The 24,073-nt window shown below is 37.4% G+C and overlaps 1 protein-coding gene across 2 annotated transcripts in view; it reads left to right on the forward strand.

The window, feature by feature from the left end:
* The window catches only part of LOC107758240 (transmembrane protein 91-like), a 28,532-nt gene that overhangs the window by 1,106 nt on the left and 3,353 nt on the right, over positions 1 to 24,073 (forward strand). The window contains exons 2-3 of one of the 2 annotated variants that reach the window (XM_016575928.1): positions 18,682 to 20,126; positions 23,820 to 23,966. In XM_016575928.1, coding sequence (XP_016431414.1) covers positions 19,710 to 20,126; positions 23,820 to 23,966 — 564 coding nt within the window. In that variant the 5' untranslated portion in view covers positions 18,682 to 19,709. The remainder of the gene's footprint in view (positions 1 to 18,681; positions 20,127 to 23,819; positions 23,967 to 24,073) is intronic. The other variant, XM_016575929.1, reaches the window with a different exon arrangement.

Here is a 24,073-nt window from a genome sequence, read left to right on the forward strand (position 1 = left end):
TATATATATACACATTTTTAATAAAAATGTACAGGTTATAATATTTTCAATTTGCAAATATTTCCCGTTTTTAATAGACATTTATGGATATTTACTTGCTGAAACTGTACCAGTGTTGTCCAGTATATTCATACCATACAGTTTCTTTATGGGTGTTCTGGGTGTAAATGCTGTCTTTATCTGCATTCCTCTTTGGATGTATAATATTTCATGTCACATCCTGGATAAGCATTAAATTTTGCTGTGCGGTTATTCGGACCTCTGACCTGTTCTCTTGCTGCTCAAAGCACACAGCAAGATTTCAAACAATCCTTTTGATTTCCGTTCACAGCTGGTGCTTGTGTCAAACAAATGCAATCAAAAATTGTGAAGCCAAACTCTTCTTTGCCTCTTGCATGGCATGTAATGATATTTCTGGCAATCGTAACACACACAAGCTTTGCCATTATTATTGTGCCACTGACTTGTGTCACGGACACAAGGACGTTGTTGCTCAGCAGTACATGGGCTGGTTTGGGCAGGGACACACTTTCTGCTATTGTTAAGGAGAACTGCTGCGGTTCCCATTAGCGAGAGACATTTCTGTTGTTAGTCACTGTATCTGCAATCCACTGTTGCCTCTGTAGTGATTCATGTAGTAGATGCTCCCAAGAGATTGCAGGAATAAATTAATTCCCATATTTAGATATGCATCAAGACAGTTACTCAAAGTAAAAAATATTTCATGTTTACTAAAAAGCAGGAAAAGTGAGGCACTCTATTCAGTTTGCTCCTCCCCCCGAGGCACCCTTCACCCACACACAAAGCATTAAATTCGGTCAACAAATCATACTTCCACATTACAATAAAAAGGAGATTATTTCATGACATATGGTCTTGTGCATTATTATCCTTAAAGTCTCTGTGCACCCCCTCTGATGCATGAATCTCACTACTAATCTAAACTGTCTTGTACAGACACACACACACACACACTACAGCTCTTCTTGTTTATCAGCACTGTGCTGTCACATGCAGTGTGTTGCCATATTCCCCTGCCTGCTGCATGCTGGTGAGATAACCTTTTACTTAGCTTGAGTAATAAACAATTAGCCGGTAATTATGTGCGACATGTGAGAGGAATTCTCATTTGATTAGATGTGTTCTCAGTGATGCAGAGCATCTCACAGACAAGTTGTCTTATTTGTGTCTGCTGTATTGGTATTATGAAGTGCAAAGAGGCTGTTTTTAGATTACTTGTATTGTTAAATATTGCATGTATTGCGAGTCAGTGGGATGGGCGCTCTCTTCATGCGTGTGTGTGTGTGTGTTCTGTGGTCTCTGACTCAGATGATGGAGGAGAAGGCCAGTAAGAGCACAGGCCACTGAGAGCTCTTTAATTCTTTGCTCTAGGTCTGTTTCACACCGCTCGCATAAGCAGCATGCAAGAGAAGCTGCCGCAGGATCGTGTTGTGCTTTCACATTGTGTAACCAAACTGCATTCTTGTAACGTAAATATCATTATAAATCCGTATCCTTCAATCATAAATAACGTAAATGATTTCTAGGTTACAAGTTTGAATATTTGGAATATTTTTTAAATATTTAATAGTGACTATATGGTATTATATATAATAGTATAGTATAGTGAAGGACTACACTACCTATGAATCCTGACGCATCAGAAAATCACGTGTATATATACAAATACAAACTATATAAACAATTTTTATAATTGATGTATATATAAATAATAAATAGCTTCTTAAATATGTATTTGTGTGTGTATATATATTTGTATTTACAAATATATATTTATGTAATATAAAACAATTTAGCAAATTTTGTGTGTATAACACACACACACACACACACAATTTGCTAATTTGTTTTAGATTTTATTTTTAATTAATGATGTCATTTGCTGTGCTTCATGGGGGCACATGCCCTAAAAATGTCAAAAAGACATTAGTCGTCTATACGGGCCATAAATATCATGAAATGTAAGGAGATGGATCATCCATATGATAATTAATCATATCAAATTCAGAATTCAGAATATCAATGGCTTAATTCATCTATGGACAATTTCAGTGCGGTGATGTCACTGACCTATAAACATTTCCTGCTTGTCGTCAAACTATTTCAAAACAGTAACAGGAGGTGCTTCAATCATTAAACACGGCTGTCATAACATGTCATTATCAAAATGTGGACCTTTTTGGATACTCGGATGAAGTTCTCAGAAATAAAAAGTGTAAAACCAGAAATGCGTTAGGACCATTGCGTTAGTTTGTTACTGGTCTATATAAAATCATAAAATGGTCCATATTCAGTCAGTCAGACAGTGCCTGTCACTGTGTGCGTAACTTTTATCAAACTTTTTACTCTGCATTATTTTATGTTGTTTCATAAAAGCCAACATTGAAAAACATTGTGTTGATTTATAGGTTTATGGTGCATTTTCAAGTTTCAACTCAAAAATACAGTTTATTTATCTGTATTTAGTATACTGTGTGTGACAGAATAGGCATAGCAAACTATACTTACAGCTACGCTTCTGCTACCAGTGTTACGCGGGCAGCATGAATAGTGTAACCTGTTAATATCTGGCTCAAAATAAATGTGTCTGCAGTGTGAACCTAAGCTCGATCTGAAATATGTTCCCCTACCACATCCAACTCGAGCATCAGCAAAACAAGCCTGGATTCCTTGATGCACCATCATAAGCCTTTTAATTTATAAAATGCCCTCTAGCAGTGGAAAGCTGCTTGTGTAGTACAGTACATACACCTCAACGTAGAGCTGGAAGTGTAAGAGCACAATATACCAGCAGCTCTGATTGATCGTATTTTGCTCCCTTTGCACAGCACAGCTATCGTGTTTTGTAGCCGTCTCAGTTAACAAGCACTGGCATGAGATAAAAAGACCCATCTCACACCAAATGAGAATGAAATGGAGGTCTGAACCAGTGGCTGTGTCCGAAACTCAAGGCAGCTGCCTCACTGTCCAGTCAGTTGGTGTCGAAACAGGCAATGTTTTCTGTATAAAGGTACCTCTGAACTGGAACATCACGTGCATTTGGGAACGGAAGATGCACCAACCATTTTCCCAAACTTGTAAGTGCTTATAAACCCGCTGCTGACAACAAAAGACGAGCTTCAACGGCTCCCTGTGGTTTTCAGACAGAATAAAAGCTTGATGGTTTAATGTTTGATTTAAAATGATTTAAGACAGCCATAAATATTATTATTATATTATTATTTATCTTAAATATTTCACTGTAAAATAGAAATATAGTATTTAATAATAATAATAAATACAAACATTAACAAAATAAGAAATATTGATAAATATACATACATACATATTGTAATATTAGAATTATATCGTTTAATTACATTTAATTAATTTTTAAAAAAATTTTTTTTCTTTTTTTTTCGCTTTTTTTATTATCTGAAATGTCGCAATTAGATTTTCTCCCCAAATCATCTTAGTAAAAATGTAGACATAAAAATAGACATTATAAATGTATTTATTTTTCAACTGCTTCACCGAATGTCATTTTTATTAATGTTTGTTCAGTTTGTTGTTTGAATTGCATGCCAGGTTTGCGAGATATCATAGGCAGCAAAGGATATCTATGTTGCCTTCAACAAACCTAATGAAGGCATCTCAGTCAACAGGATGTTATGCAAACATTGCATTCGGACATGCCTTGATGCTTTCCAACCTCTGGATACTGCCTGCAAAAGCAGCATTTTTCTTCTTTTGGACACCACAGCAACTAGAGCAACGTGCACAAAGAATTTAGACGTGAAACCAGAAATCAAACCCAAACAGAAGACATTCAGTGCAACTAGATGAAAGAAGTCCATTTTTATCTTCACTTGGCTCTGATTTTCTCTCATTCTTTATTGTCACCAGTATAGATCTGTCAAGCCCTGGTGCCCTTTTCTACACCCAAGTGGATCAGCAAGAATAATGAGATGTCGCATTATAAACAGATTACAGATAATGAGAAAGAGTCACACACATAGACGCAGAGAGTTCATGGCTCTTTGACAAACATATAAAGTCTCAAACACAAACACACATCAGCCTGTGGAAGGGAAATGCCCCTACACTGTCTGTATGTTCACTGTCTGTCTCCCTCTCTCAGGCACAGCTGGTGTGGGGCACAATGGGGCCTGAGGGATGAGAGAAATCACCCAGCTAAGATATGTGCAAATGGCTCCTCTGAAACACTGACTGCTCTCGCCAACTCAAGGGAGAGAATGAGAGATAGAGAGTATCGGGGGAGAGAAGAGGAAATGACAGGAAAAAGAATGGAGGACAAGGCAGAGGGAAAGTACTGCAAAAAGCCACTGACAAAAAGTACCATGGTATTACCAGGTTTTTGGATATGGTACCATGGTAATAATACCATGGTTTTTGGAAATTTACACTTCCAAAAATATTTCGGCCTAAATTTAATACTTATTTGAATCGCATATAAAATAAAAAAAAATACTGGTTTCATTTATGACTGACAAATATGGATCACATTAAGTTTATTAATTTATGTAATCCAAGTGGATGGAAAAAATTATATGCAATTCAGATATATTAATCTTAAATTTAGGCCTGAATATTTGAGTGTATACGGTGTCCATATAATATATGTATAACACGGTGATTAAATAATTTATTTTATACTCTATTCTTTTATTCTGAATTTATTTATTTATTTAAGGTAGGTTGGGGCAAGTTGTTGCATGTTTTTAAATGCTTTAAATCCATTAAAATATTTAGATGCTTATGGCTTGACTTCCAGATGCTTGGAAGTCAGCCATAGTGATGCCGATTTTTAAGGGTGGTGATCAAACAAATGTAGGAAACTATAGACCGATTAGTAGTTTCCAAAATGGCTGAGAAATGGGTAGCAAACAGTTGATTACTTACTTGAATGAGGGACATACCCCTTTGCATTCAATGCGCTTTGGATTTCTTTCTAATCATTTAACTGAAATGGCTAATTGTTATCTTCTTGAGAACATGAAATCTAAACTTGATGGTGGTGGAGTAATAGGAGCAGTGTTTTTGGATCTAAAGAAGGCGTTCGGCACTGTGAACCATGAGGTACTTCTTTCAAAGCTCACACTTTTCAATTTTTCTGCTGAAGCTATTAAATGGATGACTTTTTATTTAGCAAACAGGAAGCAAAGTGTGCGTCTTGGTAATAGTCAATCAATGTACCGAAATTGTAATATTGGAGTTCCTCAAGGATCAATTCTGGGCCCTATCTTGTTTAGTTTGTATATTAATGACTTGCCGCTAGTCTGTTCATCTGTTAGTGTTCAAATGTATGCTGATGACACAGTTTTATATGTGCATGCGAAAAACAAACAACAAGCAGCGAACATTTTAACTGAGGTACTGGTCCATGTTTCAGATTGGCTGAGTAACTCATATTTACATTTGAATATAAGCAAAACCGTTTGTATGTATTTCTCACAAAAACTGACAGTGATTCCTCATCCTGATGTATTTGTTAAAGGAGAAAAGCTCAAGGTTGTTTCTGATTTTAAATATTTAGGAGTAATTTTAGATTCCCAACTGACATTTCAAAAGCATGCCAAAAATGTAGCCAAAATTATTAAATTTAAACTTCAGGCACATAAGCCCATGCTTAACAAAAGAAGCAGCAAAACTCTTCATGCACTCTATGATTTTTTCTCATATTACATAATGTTTTAAGAATCGGTCACAAGCAAGCACAACAGTTTTAAAATCAACTGAATCTCTTTACAAACAGACGCTTAAAATGTTTGATCAGAAGACTAATTGTTATCATTATTGCAATATAGTTCAAAAACATCATTTATTGAGTTTTGATAATATTAAACATTTGGTTGATGCTTGCTTGATTTTTAAGATTTTAAATGGTTATGCACCTCCCCCTCTATGCCAGTTTATAATGCAGAGGGATAATAATGGCAAGAGCAACTACTAGAGGAGACTGTGCTGTACAGTTTAGGCGTTTAGGAGTTTAGGAGTAGTACAAATTATTTAACATTTAAATATAAATTAAATAAATTGTTAAAAGCAAGTCATATTTGTAACCATGTGTAATTTTTTTCCCCTTTATGATACTGCCATTATTATCCTTAGTGTTTAATTGTAAATTATATTGTATGTTTATGTGTGATAATTTACTGTATTTTAGATTTTTAGGTTGCCTTTTTAAAATCTGGCAAGGGGCAACAGATGAAAATTAGCCATTGGGGCTAACTCTGGCTTATTTACAGTATTTTACTGTTGATTAATGAGCACTGTCCCTGTTAATAAATAAATAAATAAATAAATATTGACCAAAACAAAGGTTTGACGTTTTGTAATGTTACATTTATTTGTTTGTTTATTTATTTGCTGTCTCATAAGTTTTTTTCTGTTTAAATGTTGCTGAAAATGGCTAAATATAGTCGTTTTAAAGGCAGGTTCCATTGTGACAACTTACCCCATGACCTGTATCTTTTTTTCCTAGGCAGAAATTCAGAAAAAGTCTTTCTTATATTAAAATTATGTGATAGTATCACCTCATAAATTTACATGTATTCATCCACTTTTATCCAAAGTGACTTAGGGGCCATTCACACAAAACGCATTTTTGCATTTAAAAACACAAGATAAAGGAAAGTGGAATGGAAAAAAAGTGGCACAACCTCAACGTCCGTCTAGCACGTTTAACAATGGAAAAGCAGGTGGAATGCAAAACGCATTCTGTAAACTGCCTCTTACAGTGCACATCTGTGAGATGTACATCACATCAGTATAAAATACCCTCACTATACCATTGTATAGACATACTGGTTTGTAACCCTGGTTACAGCAAGAACAGTGAGATAGAGAGAGAGAGAGAAAGGAGGTAGGAACAATTGGACTTGAAAGATGACTGATAAATGAGCTCATTTCCAAACACACGCACAGAATGCTGGGATGTAAAAGCACCCCTCCCTCAGTGATGCTGAATTCCTTTTTCCATTCTAATGTCATTTAGGGAGGAATTATGTATCTTTCCATCCTGAGTATAATGTGACACTGTTGGGCTCAAAGAATTATTGTTCTGGAATTATCAAGGCTCACTTATATAAGCAGAGACGTACAGCACAGAAATGACAAATTAGAGTTTGGCTCATTAATCACTGGAAGGTTTTCATATAGATCCAATCCTAGACTTTGAGTTAATTTCTGTTAATTTCTGCAAAATGCAGCTGTTCTCTATCATGCTTTGTTTCAGTCATGGAGGGTGTATGGTGAAGGGGGAGTGGACTGTGAGTGGGTCTCTGTGCTTGATATTGCCTTTCCACTCAGAATGCCTCTCTTGTGCTATCAGTGCAATATCTGTCGTCCATCAGCCTGTTCATTGGCACTTACAGTAGCTGCTTCGTCCTGCTGCCATTTACTGAGTCTGGCCTGCATCCTCTTCTGTCTTAAAGATTAAGACAAAGAAATTAATAAAATATTAACAAATATGTGTTCCATTTACAGTGAGTTTCCTATATGAACTTTATCAGGAAAATGCAAATTGCAGTACTGCTATTTTAAGTGTTAATTTTTTTTTTTTTAAAGAAATTGATACTTTTATTCAGCAAGAGTGTATTAAAATCAGTGAAGCAAAGACAACATTACAAAGATTTCATATTCAAATTCTATAAAAAAATCCTGAAAATTTTTTTTATCACAATTTCCACAAAAATAGTAAGCAACAACTGTTTTCAGCTTTGATAATAATAAGCTGCATATTAAGCAACAACTGTTTTCAGCTTTGACAATAATAAGCTGCATATTAAGCAACAACTGTTTTCAGCTTTGATAATAATAAGCTGCATATTAGAACGATTTCTGAGTGATTGTGTGACACTGAAGACGGAGTAATTTATCTTATGAAAATTTAGCTTTGCCGTCACCGGAATAAATTACAATTACGAATGCCTGAAAATAGAAAACGTGTGTTAAAAAAACTAGAAAACAGATCAATTGAATTAAAATTGAGCGGGTGTTTTATGTGTGAGGCAGAAATCAGAAAGGGAGGCAGGCTTGTAATGCAGCTGACAGCAGTCCTTTTATGGTGACTGGATGGGGTTGGGGGGTTAGCAATAAAGCTGAGTGCATCTCCTCTGGAAGCAAGCCATCATAGCTTAAAGGGATAGTTCACCCTAAAATTAAAGGGGTCATATGATGTTGCAAAAACAAACATTATTTTGTGTATTTGGTGTAATGAAATGTGTTTATGCGGTTTAAGGTTAAAAAAACACATTATTTTCCACATACTGTACATTATTGTTTCTCCTCTATGCCCCACCTTTCTGAAACGCGTCGATTTTTACAAAGAAAGAGTCTGAAAAGTGAGGTGTGCTCTGATTGGCCAGCTATCCAGAGCGTTGTGATTGGCCGAATACCTCAAGCATGTGACAGAAATGTTACGCCCCTTAACATATTGTGATGCCGTGTCCCGGCCGGAGCGACGACACAAAAACATTAAAACCCATTACAAACGAGGCATTTGTTGCATCCAGTGGGGACATAAAATTACAATTACGAATGCTTGAAAATAGAAAACGTGTGTTAAAAAAACTAGAAAACAGATCAATTGAATTAAAATTGATTCACAATATTATTGTTTTTAGTTGTGATCAAATAAATTCACCTCTGGTGAGAGGTTTAAAAAAAAAAACTGACCCCAAGATTTTGAAGAGTACAACAGATTTCAGATATTGATTCATGCATACAAATGCTATCAAATAGTATATGATTAGTAAACCTCAATTAATCATTAATGCTAAAAAATGGAAACACTGTTTATACATTGTTTTGATTGATCTACAAATATGGCTCAACCAATGGCATGAGTTTGAGTTAAAAATTTGTTTGACCAGTGGCAGAGGGGGCATGTTCAAGAAACTTGTCTGGAAACATACAGTACATTCATTCGTTTATTTGTTTGTTTGCTTGTTTATTTGCTTACTGTATGCTATTTATTGGTGATGATAGCAGTGAAGAAATTACTTAAAAACAGTAGAGTAAAACCTCTTTTTCTTTAAAAAGCCCTTTGTTATTAATAAGAAATGTACATCCATGTTGAACACACATTATTATTTATTTGCAGTCTGTGAGTCAGAAGCCGGCATTGTAGTCTACTCTCCCAGGATCAGGAAACAGTCCTGTGGTTAACAACTTAACCACTGATTTCTAGTCGTGTCCTCTTTTGGAGGACCAAACAAAGTAGTTCCGCTTTCACAACGAAACACACAGTGTCTCCACAACATGGCGGCAGCGGCGGCAACAATACTACAGCGAGAATTATGCCTTCTTTCTTTGCGTGAACATTTGGGTGGTGTTATGCAAATCTTCCCACATCGTGATGTAGACATGTGGGGGCGTGTTTAAACGAGGCGTTTTAGGAGGGCGTGGACGAATCTTAACTTTTATAAAGAATATCTCTTTGGGTTTGAGACTTTAGTCTTTGCAACTTTAGGGATCTTATCTATTCACAAACAGCTTGTAACACTCCAAAGAGAAAGGAAAACTTGAAATCGCATCATATGACCCCTTTAAAATAATGCCATCATTTACTCGCCCTCATGTTGTTTCACACCTGATTGCTTTCCTCTGTGGAACCCAAAAGGAGATATTTTGAATATTTCCTCTTTGCCATATAATGACAACAATTGGGGACTGGAATTTTTAAGCTGAAAAAAAAAAAGCATCATAAAAGTGATCAATTTGACCCTTTGCTATTTTTCTGAAATAGAGATTTTCACTTTTTTCACATGTATACACATTGTGAACAACTGATTAATTGAAAAGATCTGACTCAAAAGAATGATTTGATCATGAATTGGACATCGCATGCACACTACTGGTCAAATGTTTTAAATAATTCAGTAATTTAATTGAAATAATTTTGAATCAAGATTTTTTTTAAATGTTTTTAAATAAGTCTCTATGTTCAACTAGGCTGCATTTGATTAAAAAAAAAAAAAAATTATAATATTATTACAATTTAAAAGTACCTGTTTTCAATTTGAAAAAAAAAATGTAAATGTAAAAAAATTGTAAAATAAAAAAAAAAAGTAAAATGTAATTTAATTCCTGTGATGGCAAAGGTGAATTTTCAGCAGTCATTATTCCAGTCTTCAGTGTCACATGATCCTTCAGAAATCATTCTAATATGCTGATTTTGTGGTTATGGCTTATGAAATTTCAGCTTTGTCATCACAGCAATAAATTACAATTAAAATACAGTCGTGGTCAGAATTATTGGCACCCTTGGTAAATATGATCAAAGAAGGCTGTGAAAATAAATCTGCATTGTTAATCATTTTGATCTTTTATTTTAAAAATTCACATAAATCTAACCTTTCATTGGCGAATAAGAATTTAAAATGGGGGGAAATATCATTATGACATAAATGTTTTTCTCTAATACACATTGGACACAATTAACGGCACCCTTTTATTCAATGCTTTTTGAAACCTCCATTTGGCATAATAACAGCTCTGAGTTAAAAAAGAAAATAGTTTATTTCTGTTTTAACAGATGCACAATAAATAAACAATGTGAATGTGTGTGGGTGTAGGTCTGTCCACATTTTTTCCTAATGTTTGTGGCCCTCTCCATCCTGCCTGTTCTCCTGGTGTCCAATGTGTTCAGAGGTGCACTGCAGCAATGTTGATGTCAGCGAGAGCAGGGATCTGCTCCTGAGTTATCACCCTGGCGTTCTGTCTGCACTCAAGAGCACGACGACCAGAGTGGAGGAGGAGAAAGACAGGAGAGCACAGCAAAGCAAAATGAAGCAGAGTAATGCATGCTTCAGCACTCGCTGCCACAATCCAGACCACCATTATGTTGGCAGATCTGCACTCGACCGGAACAGTCTCATACGACGGTGCTCCATATATCTTCATGATGCTCTGTACGGTAATGGATAGTGTATAAAATCAGATGCAGTTCAATTTTGCTTCTACTTTATTGATCAAAATGCACCACTATAGAGTCAATTTCTTTCTTTATCATGCCACTCTATGTGTTGCTGAAATCAGATTTCCTTTTTGACTCTCTATTTGAAGCAAAGCAGCTGGATATGGCTGTAATACTGTAGGCATGGGCTATTTTTGACTGAAAAAGTGAAATATTCCTTTGCCAATTAAAATATGCTGCACTGTAGGTGATTTAATCAAAATACAAAACAGTGTTAAAACCTTTAACCAGAACTGACTCAATGATTCTGACTTATAAAAAGTCATAATGATCTAATGAGTGGGCAACTGTATGAATCAGTTTTCCATCTCTGTTTGTTAGCTTCATTTTCAAAGAAAAACAACTGACAAAAGCATTAACAAAGACCCCGTTAGTTGCACTATACATAAATTCAGTAAAAACAGTAACACAGTACTGAAAACAGTACAATTTAAAATAACTGATTAAAAATGTTTGATGTCTGTGATGATGAAGCTAAATTTTCAGCAGCCATTATTTCATAATTATTCTTCTATGCGGATTTGGTGCCCAAGTAACCTTTCTTCTTTATCAAACCTTACCAAACATTGATAATCTTTATCAACCTTATCAATGTTGAAAACAGTTTAACAAAGTCTTTAAATTGTTGATTTTAATGCATTCTTGCTGAATTAAGACTTCTGCGTTTAATGGGATGGTTCATCAAAAAATGTAAATTGACATTATTTACCTACTCTCATGTTGTTCCAAACCTGTATGACTTGTATGGGATTTTTCCCCCCAGTGGAACACAAATGGAGATATTAAGCAGAAGGTTCAAGCTGCTCTCTTGAATATAATGAAAGTGGATGGGGACCAATAATGCACAATGAAATCATATTAAAAGTTATCCATTGTGCACTATATTCCAAATCCTCTGAAGTCATACAATAGCTTTCTGTGAGGATGAGACAGAAATGATTCACTAAAAACCCTGCTTGATAGCTGTGGCCACCATTCACTTTCATTATATGGCAAAGAAGAACTCAGACATTTAGCTAAACTTTCAAAAGCTGCGAACTCTCTCTTTACTGCATATTTATATTATATTCACACACACTCTTCAGAGGGCAAATGATTGCCTTGAGGAAATCGTTAAAATCAAAATTTAAATTAAATACATGAAAATATTTTTTTTTCTAATGCAGTATTCTTGCATATCATTAATATTAAGCATGCTTGATCCTTTTACCAACGTTTCCATTAACACTTAGTAGAATCCATTAACAACTAGTTTAAAGGATGCAACGTGCATCCTAAATCTAAACCATTTACATAATAAATTACTAAATAAATAGCTATGCCTCGGGTAATTTCTAGCAGCTACATATTGCCACTGACAGAGATGATTTCAGGTCTGCTAGACTGGTGCAGACAGGCATGTAGAGGACTGATCGAAAACAGCACAAGGTTAGCAATGAGAGACAGCTGCTCACATGCACCAGATGCCTATCATTCTGAGACTGTCATCCTGGTTTTTCAGGGGCTGACTGACTGACAGAGGGGCCCCTGGGGAATGTGACAGCAGATTCCGATCAGACCAGCTTGCTCTCTTTAGCACCCACTGACTGAGACTCTTCAGCCAATAATGATTGATCAAATGAAGGTCTACATCAAGTGTAATGCCATAGAATTGGAGACTAGACTGTCAAATTAAACCACACATAAAGTTCACTGCAGTAAGGGGACTCTACTCATAAGGTCATTCTAAACTAAAGTGAGTAACTGAAGCTCTTCACAAAGGCAGTTAGTGAAATGTAAAGATGATAGGCATTTTAAGGAAGCAGTTGTGCCTTTTATGATAATCTGATTCATTTTGAACCATGGGCTCATTTATCTGGCTTTTTCAAAACACTAAAATGTTATCATACACCAAATAATTATTAGCAAAATATATATATATTTTTCTTTCTTACATATTTATAATCTGAACCATATAAAAAGCCTACTGATCATATTTGATACTCAAATTTCTAGGGCCTCTAAATTATATATATATATATATATATATATACACACACACACACACTCTCTCTCTCTCTGTATAGCTATCTTTGTGAGGACATGTTATTTCTTATTAACTGAAATTGAGGTAAAAAGTTTTTTGGAAAACCACATCCTGGCTTCAGTCTTCATTTTCCTCCATATGCGTAATGGTTTTTATATTGTACAAACTGTATTATCTATCGCCCTACACCAACCATACACCTAAACCTACCCCTCACAGAAAACTTTGTGCATTTTGTGCAGGAAGTGTCCTCATAAATCACCTTCATATTGTAATACCTGTGTCATATCCATGTCATTATACAAATTTGTGTCCTCATAAACCACATAAACATGCACACACACACGTACACACACACACTTTTTTTAGCAAATAAAACGCATCTTAGTATAATTCTAAAAATGTAACACTCGATCAGGTTGAGGTACATGTGGCTTTTTGCTTTGAAATCTTTGCTTATTTTTCTAAAGTAAGAATAACGTTCCAGAGCTTTGAACATAAAATTAAGCATTTGAATATTGTTACGGGTTGGTATGATGGGGTCTCAGCCCTTCAAAGGTCTGCTGTTGTCTTGGTTCTAAGCACTGCCCCCTGAAGCTGATGGTGAGCTGTGTCCCAGACCCTCTCGCTATCTCGGAACCAGTAATCAACAGAGGGAACATCCGACGGTTCCCCGGACCAAGGGAATAGGGGAGGCTGGTACCAGAGTACGCACTGGAAGGGTGTGAGTCCAGTGGATGGCTGACGAAGGGAGTTTTGCGCGTACTCTGCCCAGCCTAGGAACTGGTTCCAAGAGTTCTGGTGGCCATGGCAGAAGGTTCGTAGAAAACCCCCAATCTCTTGGATCTTCCTTTCCGTCTGCCCGTTAGACTGGGGATGGTATCCAGACGAAAGGCTTATGGTCACACCTAGGAGGGAGAAGAATGCCTTTCCATACTCTGGAGATAAATTGTGGGCCACGGTCAGAAACAATGTCTTCAGGAATTCCGTAGTATCTGAAGATGTTATTAAACATGACCTCCGCAGTTTCCATGGCTGTGGGTAGGCCCTTGAGGGGGAGAAGACGACAGGATTTAGAGAATCGATCAATGACTACTAGAACACATGTGTTACCATCCGAGGTTGGCAGATCGGTGATATAATCAACCCCTAGGTGTGACCAAGGGCGGTTGGGAACGGGCAGCGGAAGGAGCTTGCCAGATGGTAGGTGGCGTGGGCTTTTGGAGATGGCGCAGTCGGAACAGCCTTGGACGAACCTTCTCACATCCCTGGCCATATTGGACCACCAGAAGCGATCCTTCAGCAGCGTGATGGTGCTGTTGGCCCCTGGGTGGCCAGTGCCCAGAGAAGTGTGGACGGAGTGGATCAGGGAAGTGCGTTGTGCTCTGGTCCCCGTAGTGGAAGCGTCCGCCTCTACCACGAAAGGTTTGTTGGGGTCTGGGTGGACGAGGAGTGGTGCCGAAGTGAAGGCGTTCTTCAGTGTTTCAAAGGCCTCCGTGGCAGCTGGTGACCAGGACAGAGATTTGGGCTTGTCATTTCAGGACCTCCGCAACGTAGTGGCGATGTTCGGCCAAGCTCCGGGAGTAGATTAGGATGTCATCAATATAGACGAGGACGAACCAGTGTAGATACTCCCGGAGCACCTCATGCATGAGTCCTGGAATACGGAGGGGGCGTTTACTAGTCCATACGGCATGGCAAGATACTTGTAGTGCCCAGTAGGGGTCACGAAGGCAGTCTTCCACTCGTCCCCCTCACGTATCCGGATGAGGTTGTACGCGCTGCGGAGGTCTAACTTGGTGAAGACGGTGGCTCCGCGGAGATGTTCCAATGCCGCTGGGACAAGAGGATGTGGATAGCGGAACTTGACAGTACTCTTGTTTAGAACCCGGTAATCAATGCAAGGCCTCAAACCCCCGTCCTTCTTGGCCAGGAAGAAGAAGCTGGAAGCAGCAGGGGACGTGGAATGGCAGATAAAGCCTTGATGTAAAGCTTCCTCGATATACTCCTCCATGGCCTTCTGTTTAGGGAGTGACAAGGGATAAATTCTTCCATGGGGCACTGGCTCACCCTCAGGACCTCACCAGTTCTTCAGGAGATGGTAGGATCATGTTGCACCAACCAAGGACGCCCTAGGATCACATCAGCGCACATGTTTCCAGCTGAGTGGTTTTCCAGTCACCGATTGGACCTGGTAAGTGGTCTGGGTGGTCGTGGTCGGGAGATTGAGTTGGCGGCAGAGACTTCCGGTGCAAGATTGCATGCCATTAGCGCAGCGGATGGATAGCTGGATAAACCATTCCAAGCCGTAGGAATCATCGTATGCTGCGAGCTGAAGTTGCAATCTCGGCTCAAGTCCCTGCCGGTAGGTGCTCATAAGTGCGCGCTCATTCCAGCCGCTGGCTGCTGCGAGGGTTCTGAACCTGAGGGCGTAATCAGTTATAGACAGAGATCCTTGACGGAGATTATATAATTGATCACAAACAGAGGTATCGCCCACGGCTTTACCAACGACCTCTCGGAAATGTGCAATGAAATTATCAAGGGATTCAGTCACTGTACCAGCTTGGGACCAGATGGTCTCTGCCCATTGAAGTGCTCGCCCCGTCAGCAAGGATATGACGAATGCTATCTTGGCGCTTTCCGTTGCTGAATGGGAGCTGAGGGTGATTGTGAATCCGTGACAGGTGCGTGTGATTAGAGCTCAGGTGATGGTGTTCGCTGAGATTGTGAGGTGGCTGAGCCTGGCCGATCTGTAGGTCCGTTTCCATTACAGATTTGCGCAAGACTTTGGCGATATTTTATAAATGTCGATAAAAAAGTAATGCGAAATGACGGCGTTTCCATTAACCAATGTTATGCGACTAAAACATAACCTCAAATATCAGCTTACTAAGACATATTATTGGGAGATATAAACTGACTACTGATATTTATATGCATTTTATGTAAGCAGTCTGCTATACTGTTATAAAGATCTTATTGATTTCGATTACAAGCAATCAGAATTTCATATAACTTTTTAACCATATAAATATAAGCAACTGCACCAAATTGCATATTTTTGCTCAGTTTGAGAATAAAACTGAGGTGTTTTTTTCCTCCATGAGTATGAGCTCCATATTGAATTACACTGTAATGTTGTCAAGATTACATTTTGATTAGAGAAAAAATAAAATGTGGCGGTATGCAAGTTGGCAGGCATGTGGTGTCCCATAATTAGTAAATGGCCCCCCAATAATTAGAAATGGCCAAACTCAAATTAAGTTTAAAATTACGCTCAAATTACATTATTTGGGTAACACTTTACAATAATGAACTAACTAACACTTTAATACACTTTAATACATTAACTAACATTAACTGATGGAACCTTTGTAAAATGTTACAATTATTTATTATTAAAGCATATACGTTCACATAAACACTTAAATTAAACAGAAAAGCAAGCAGGTGCATGATTTGGCATGGCAGCCAATACAAATAATTAATAACCGTTTCCTTACCTAAATCCTGCGTTTGGACCAGGCTCACATCACTTTGTGCTTCTGAAATTATTATCTTTTTCTATATAGTGTAGTAGTTAGCTATCTCTGTGTCGTGACCGCTTGTCAAGCATGAAAAACAGACGTTTTATTTAAATTCTGAATATATTATCGTATACAGCATGGAAAGAGCGCTCCCTTTAAATTTATTAAAAACGGTCACTCATTCATCACGATCTCACAAAGTTCCGTTTTAACCAATGAATGTGACAGGGATGTCCGTGGGATGCGCCGGTGTTCTGACAAATAATGCTACCTATCAGATTAGGCTACCAACTCTGTATTTATCCAACTGTTAGGGTAGGTTTAGGGTTGGGGTAGGTGTACATGTTAATAAAGCCTCACACCTTATTAATATCATGCTGGAAGCAAAATCTGATAGGTAGCACTTTTTGCTATGGAATTATGCTACCATCTGTTTTAATGGGAGGTAGCAAAATCTGACAGGGTAGCACAAATCGTCAGAACACCGGGCCTGCCCCAATATCTGAAATTCTTGCAATGCACTCCGTTAGGCAATGGTCTGTTTGTTGTTAGGATGACAAAAAGGTTTAAAAACTAAATTTTTTAGGCTATTCTGCCTCAGCAGTCTAACAATGTCAAAATGATTAAGATCGACAATCAAATCAAAGTAAGCAGAGTTTACTGTTCACAAAAGCAGAGGGCGAATTCCAGCGTAAAGCGTTTTAATGCTGAAAGTGTTCAATGTTGTTTTCAGAGAGCGAGGTTAGATGGAAGTAGCAAAACATTTAATATTTAACAACTACTTTTCGAAAAAAAAAAAATATATATATATATATTAAAAGACTGACGGTAATATCCAGTGATGCAAACTACTCGATTTTTTCTGAAATCTGGCTGTTTTGAATCAAAAACATGGTATCATTTCCGTGATGCATGTAATTCCTAAGTCAATGTGACGAGACAAGAAACGTTTGGCATTTTCAACAGTAGACATACAAATAAGGGATATTTTAAAATATTATTTGCAAACAGTTCAAAATGATCCCTTCCCTACTTGAATTAGCATTTCTATGAGGCTGTAATGCACAACAAGTGCTCTAGCGATGTACATTTTCAAATGCAATATACCCAACTAAACAACTTAACAGTACTACTGAATATATTGTTTATAGCAAAATATTAATTAGTGTCAGAGCAGCAAGATTCTCTTCAATTTGATTGATCAGTTTATTAATCTCTTTTATTTGCCAGTACATGTGAGTGACCAGTGTTGTCACACTGTCCTTGGTCACACTTTAAATCTGTCCAGCATGCAGCTATAGTACAATAAATACAAGATGTATGTAATGACAAGATACACATTACAATGTACAGTGCATTCAAAAGAGTAATTGGTTTTGTAAACCAGAGGCTATTGTGGAGAAGAAAAGCGGTCACCATTTGATGAATAATCAAGATGGCTCACATCCTGATGACAAATGAGTCTGACTGACAGAATAAACAAGCTGAAGGGCATATCATAGAGGGAGGACGTCACCACATAATAAGCTCCATTTCACTCTGACTATCTTATATAACTAGGCATTCGTCCAGGTGTTTACATTGGACATTTTATAAATACACCGCCTGGAGCCGCAGACCTCTGCTGGACCTCAATTTCTCTCCGGCGACAGATTTAGATGCTGATACCAAGGCTGTTTGGGTGTTTTTAGGTGAGGGCCACAGAGATTTGTATGCGGAGCGAGTAAGTGGGCTAGATGACGTGCAGCGCATCATGATCCGCCAGAGGGTGTGCTGCAGCAATGGCTCTTGAACCGTCATGCCCATCTAACATTTTTAAAGAGAACTTGGGCCGTTGCCCTCTAACTGCAGACCATATTTCCAAACCAACGAGCCTTCTGCCCTTTCACTGATGCTCTTTGCCTTTGAGACAGACGTGCTTCTGGAATAGACCGCTTAGAAGTGTTCAAAGGCAGATGCTGAGTTCATTAGTGTCCGTTCCTTGGCACATACCATCCTGCCACTCAAGCATTATAGCAGACCGGCCTTATAAAATAGAGACACTTGGGGATCACTTATCAAGGGCTGTTCTGTGTGCACTGAAGCTAAATGCTTTTTCTGACTTTATTCTCTTCTTTTGGCAGCACAGTCCAAGTACCATCATGAGAGGTGAGGGGCGGCGGACACGACTCTGAGAGACTTCACACGGCTGGGGGCGAGTGGCGCATTAAAAATACAGGTCCCACAAGAGCTTTCTGGTCTCAGCTAGTGCTGTAAATCAATACCCGAGCTCTCTGATTTCTTCATCAAGACATTGCTACAAATGGAATGGGTTTCTTGAGCACTTGCTGACCGGAAGCCGCACTCCAGAGGATGCTATTTTTGTGGACATCTGAAGTCTGTTTCACACTGCGGCTCTGAAAACACACCGGATGACTAAATCGGTATATTTATATATATATATATATATATGTGCATAGTTGATAAAGCTGATAAGTCTTTCAACCACCTGTCAATGTTCTTTTTTTACACTTATGCTGACACTTCCTTCAAAGCTTTTGGCACTTCAGAGAATATTCCTATCAGCTTTGGACTGTCTAAATCGCAGCTATTTTTATTCCACTCTACATATTTAGATAAAAGTCTCCCACTACACAATTCCGTTCAAAACATTTCAGTCCTCTCATCTGAATTTGTGAGAGCAGAAGGGAGGTTCACGCTTAAAAACTTCATTATTTCACAACCTGTCTACAGTCTGTTGCTAATCACGGTTTTCCATCATCAGAAGTGACTTCCATCTTTTTTCATGTAAAATGAAGCACATTAGCATATTTATGGGCTGAGATATATCCAATTGCGTACAACGTGCTACATGGATCTTGCATTCAGTCATCAAGCGAAGGAGCAAATAGCTTCTGACATGTGAAGAAAATGGAATATTCAAGAGCTCTGTGCACTTAAACACATGGACTAAAATCATGGTTGCAAGCTGGGAGGAGATGGAGGAGCACATGAGTTAGTTTCCCCATTAAGGTTTATGCTTGTATCTGTGTGAAATCAACCATAAATTGTTATGTTACTGCTTTCATATATATGACATATTCCTAAGAGTAAAATAGTTGGCCAGATCAGCCGGGAAGCATTAGTTGATGTCAAATCCAGATCTGGGAAAATGGAGAATCTGGATGAACTAGAACATCCATTGTTGGGTGACAGCAGCCCCATAAACTCAAGTGAAACAGGCACTAGTGGTAGTGGACTGTTCAAAAGCATATTGATGAGAAATGAGGAGGACAAAAGACTGCCCCCTCTGGACTGGAGGAATTATTGCCGTTCTAAAGACATTCAACAGCAGCAGCTACTGGATCCATGTTCATTGCCTAGCACTCTAGAGACTCTTTATCCTCCTACTTCCATTTGGGCCGCTGCTGATTCCTTGGGCATCCACAGTAAGGAGTATCTGGAAACCACTTTTGTGGACATTGGCCCTGGTTCACCATTGGAAAGGAAGTTACTGGCAGAGACAAGAGATATCCATAGTGTATCCTACAGCATGGAAGACGGGGATGACTTTTTGCCAGACTTTGAGGTAAGACTTTTCCTCCAGAATACAATACATGAGTGTTTCTTCAACTACATGCAGTTTTGGCCCTGTGTTCTTATAGAAAATAAAGTGTCTTGAAAAACACATTTAAATCAACACTGAAATGGTTTATACTTATTTTACTCTGTTTAACAAAGTTTTAATGTAATAATCCACATTTTTATTAAATACTGAGACATGGGTAAAACAATAAAAATGCATACATATAAGGAATTACCATGTATTATATTATTTATTTATATACACTTCTTTTCAAAAACTTGATTTCAGCAAGTGCACATTAAATTGATAAAAAAATGACAGTAAAGACTTTCTATTTCAAATAAATGCTGTTTTTTAAACTTTCTATTCATCAAAGAATCACGTTTCCACAAAAATATATAAGTATAAAATATAAATAAAAAATAAGTGTTCAAATAATATTACATATTATTAATATTTCTGAGGGATCACGTGTTTTTGAAAAGTGGAGTAATGGTTGCTGAAAGTTCAGCTTTCCCATAAAAGGAATAAATTACATTAAAAAATATATAATTATTTATATTTAAATTGTAATATTTCACAATATTATTGTTTTTACTCTATTTTAATGAAATAAATGCTGCCTTGGTGGGCATGAGACTTCTTTGAAAAAGACCCTAAACTTTTGAACCCTATCTACAGTACAAACATACATTCAGCCGGTTGTTTTCATCTCGATTTGGTCTTGCCAAAATGCCACCATGGTGGCAGTGGCTGCTTGTTTGATTTTCTTGTTTCCGCTCATTTATTCATTGTTGTTGCAGTTGAACTCTGAAGAGCAGAGGGAACTGAGTTTGTGCCAAGTCACTCTCTGTTTACTGGCATCGCAGTTGTTCATTCACAGTCCAAATCCTCATTGCTTCCTGCATTGGAAAAATAGAAAATCCCCTAGCCGTTAAGCCCTAATGCTCTGGATATCGCAGCACAAATTCAAATGCAGTACAGTCAGTGATAGGTGAATGAGTTTTTAAATTGAAAAATCAAAAGGCATGAATAGCAGGGGGGATGTTGAGCGTGGACACTGGCCTTCAAACCCAGCATGATTATTGAAAGCTCTGTGTCCACTGGTGTGTGAATAATAATGCCACTATGATGATGAGCTCCATGCCAACTTCTATTTCATACACCAGCAAACAAGATCTAGGCCGAAAAAGCAAAGATTCATATTACAGATTCGGCTTACCCACTAATCATTTGGATTAATAGCTTAAAAAAGGTGTTTCTTATGTGACAGCCAAGAACACATCAAAGTATCAGACCATTTATGTCTGTCAAAAAATCTGACACGATTTACTTTGCGCCACCACATGCAGATCAAATAAAACATACTCAAACACTTAGCATTCGGCGTCAGAGCACAAAAGCATTCCTCTGAAAAGCGGCTTGTCACACAAACACTCAGTCCCTTTAAAAGAGCACTTGAGGTTCTCTCTGTCAGCACTGATTACACATGCTGTCATGCCATCAGCGCTTTTCATCAGGAGGTCAAGTGTAAAACTGCTGCCATTGAAATATTTAAAAACCTGTTCTGAGCAGAGGCAGTGCTAACAAAGAGGAGAGACGACTGTGAGGCCGGCAAGACCAGAGCGAGTGACTGTAGTGTTTTATGAGCACCTGCTCTACTATGACACAGCATTAATAAAATATTATTATTTTTAAATACCAGTAGGCACTTAAAAGTGATGTGGGACATGGTAGCATGATTGCAAGGCTAATCTTTTAAATATTCATAGCCTTTATATCAATTTCAGATGGCTGTGAGGTTTAAGTATAATTTAAAATCCCCCGTGAGATCTCAAACTTTCAATTCTGACGGTAAAGTAGATTGACAGGAACCTGACCACTGTTAAAGATACAGTGGCTTGCCAAGTTACAAACAGTGCTGGGTAGTAACTGATTACATGTAATCTGGATTACATTATCAGATTCCAGAAATTATGTGTAATCACGTTATATTTTTAAATAGTCAGATTAGTTAGCTTATTAACAACTGAATGATTGCATTTTATTTACACAGGGGAGGTACATTTTTCATAATTTATTGCTTTTTTATTCTAAAAAAAAGTCTGACTTAGATATGTTCAGAAATACATACATGCCAAATGAATTAGCACAGTACACATAATGCTAATTTTATTTTAGTTTTTGTGAATTGGTTTTATACGATGCTTCAAAAATGTACACAAAATACACTTTTACTTTTTTGATAATTTTTTGAGAGTTTATGTGTTTCAGAAAAATAAGTGACATATCCATTGACCGTTATTTTGATTCTTGAAGACCTGACAAAAATATTTCAAACCTGGAAGACTTTGTCCATGTAATGTTCTTGCTGTTTTCATGTTTATGAATAATTGTCCATGTGTTGTAATGTTTAATGTTGATAAATAGAATATACTATATTTCGATCCTCTTTGTATTTTTATATTAAAATGGAACAATGTTTTCTATTTAAATCTATGTGATCAACACATTAGGTCAGAAGTAATCTAAGTAATCAAAAAGTAATCATGTTATAAGCCTTAAATACATTAAATTACTAACTACAATTTTCGTCATTTAATTTGAAATCAGTAACGATTCGAATTTTTTAAGCAATCTAGCCAGTGCTGGTTACAAACTACTCGTAATTTCAAATGGTTAAGTTTAAAAACTACAAGTCACTAATAAGAAGCAAACCAAATTCAAGCTAAGGGGGTTCTATTCAAGCACAAAAACATTGAAACTGGGGTTAAAATTAATCAGTGGATCATTTATTGATCAGTTACGTAATTATTTACTGAAATGCATCAGACTTAATGATACAAATGGGAGAGAGGCCAGAACGTGCTTGACTATTCCTTCTACTCACCCGGCTGTATAGCTGCGATGCAATGTGATGAAAAATACAGCAATATAGCAAATAGCATTTTGTCATGCTACACTGCTCCATGTTGAAAACAAAAGTAGCTTGTAGTTAAAGGTACTGTGGTTGCATCACAGAAACATCATATCTGTGTCTGAGTCCAGTGGAAATTGTAGACACTTGCCAGTGACCTAAACAACAATGCAAAGGCTAAGTGTTTCCCTTTTCCCATACTTTTTAGTCTGTGAATCCTTTTTGTGTAGAGATGAAGTCATCGAAGTTCAAAATGCATGACACACATCTGGAGGACGTAAACACTATGGCTGTAGAGTGAAATGAGCTGTTGTCAGACACAGTCCTAGAGAACGAGACAGATAGAAAACACAGCTCATTTTTGAAACAACATGAGTCAGAATTTGCCTGTAGGCAGCACAACTAGTGCACATTTGGCATAACCTCATTCAGTCACATTATCTTACAGGAACCAGAAAAACTGGCAACAGATACAGTTAAAAATAAATGCAAGTCATTGCCTTTGTAGGAGAAAACCTACGGTAATTACATTTGAAGTTCACATGTTACAAAAGCAATTTATATAACCTACAATTTTAAACTAATCATATCTCTGAAACTCCCTTTCACAGGATCCTATGAAGAATTGAGTACAACATACAATAAATAATAAATTAATCAAAGGTTGATCCCATGATAAAATAAATTAAATATCATTTCTGACTAGTAAATAATTTCTATTGACATTATGTAACATTATGTAAGCTCTCTGGTGCTGATGATTGTGAAATTTACCGCAGGACTCCTCCAGTGATGACTTCAGTGATACAGACAGTGAAAGCAACTTTCCCATCATGATCCCTCAAGATTACCTGGGCCTGGCTTTCTTCTCCATGCTCTGTTGTTTCTGGCCTCTGGGCATTGCTGCGTTCTATCTTTCCCAAAAGGTAAAGGACAATTTTTTTTCATTCTTTTGGGCTCACTATGGGTGCTTGCAGAATTTTATCTAAGAGAAAACACAGGGAAGATTTTTTTTTGGGGGGGGGGGGGAAAA

Source organism: Sinocyclocheilus rhinocerous, unplaced genomic scaffold (assembly GCF_001515625.1).
Source record: "Sinocyclocheilus rhinocerous isolate Xijiao unplaced genomic scaffold, SAMN03320098_v1.1 scaffold23, whole genome shotgun sequence".
Lineage (NCBI taxonomy): Eukaryota > Metazoa > Chordata > Actinopteri > Cypriniformes > Cyprinidae > Sinocyclocheilus > Sinocyclocheilus rhinocerous.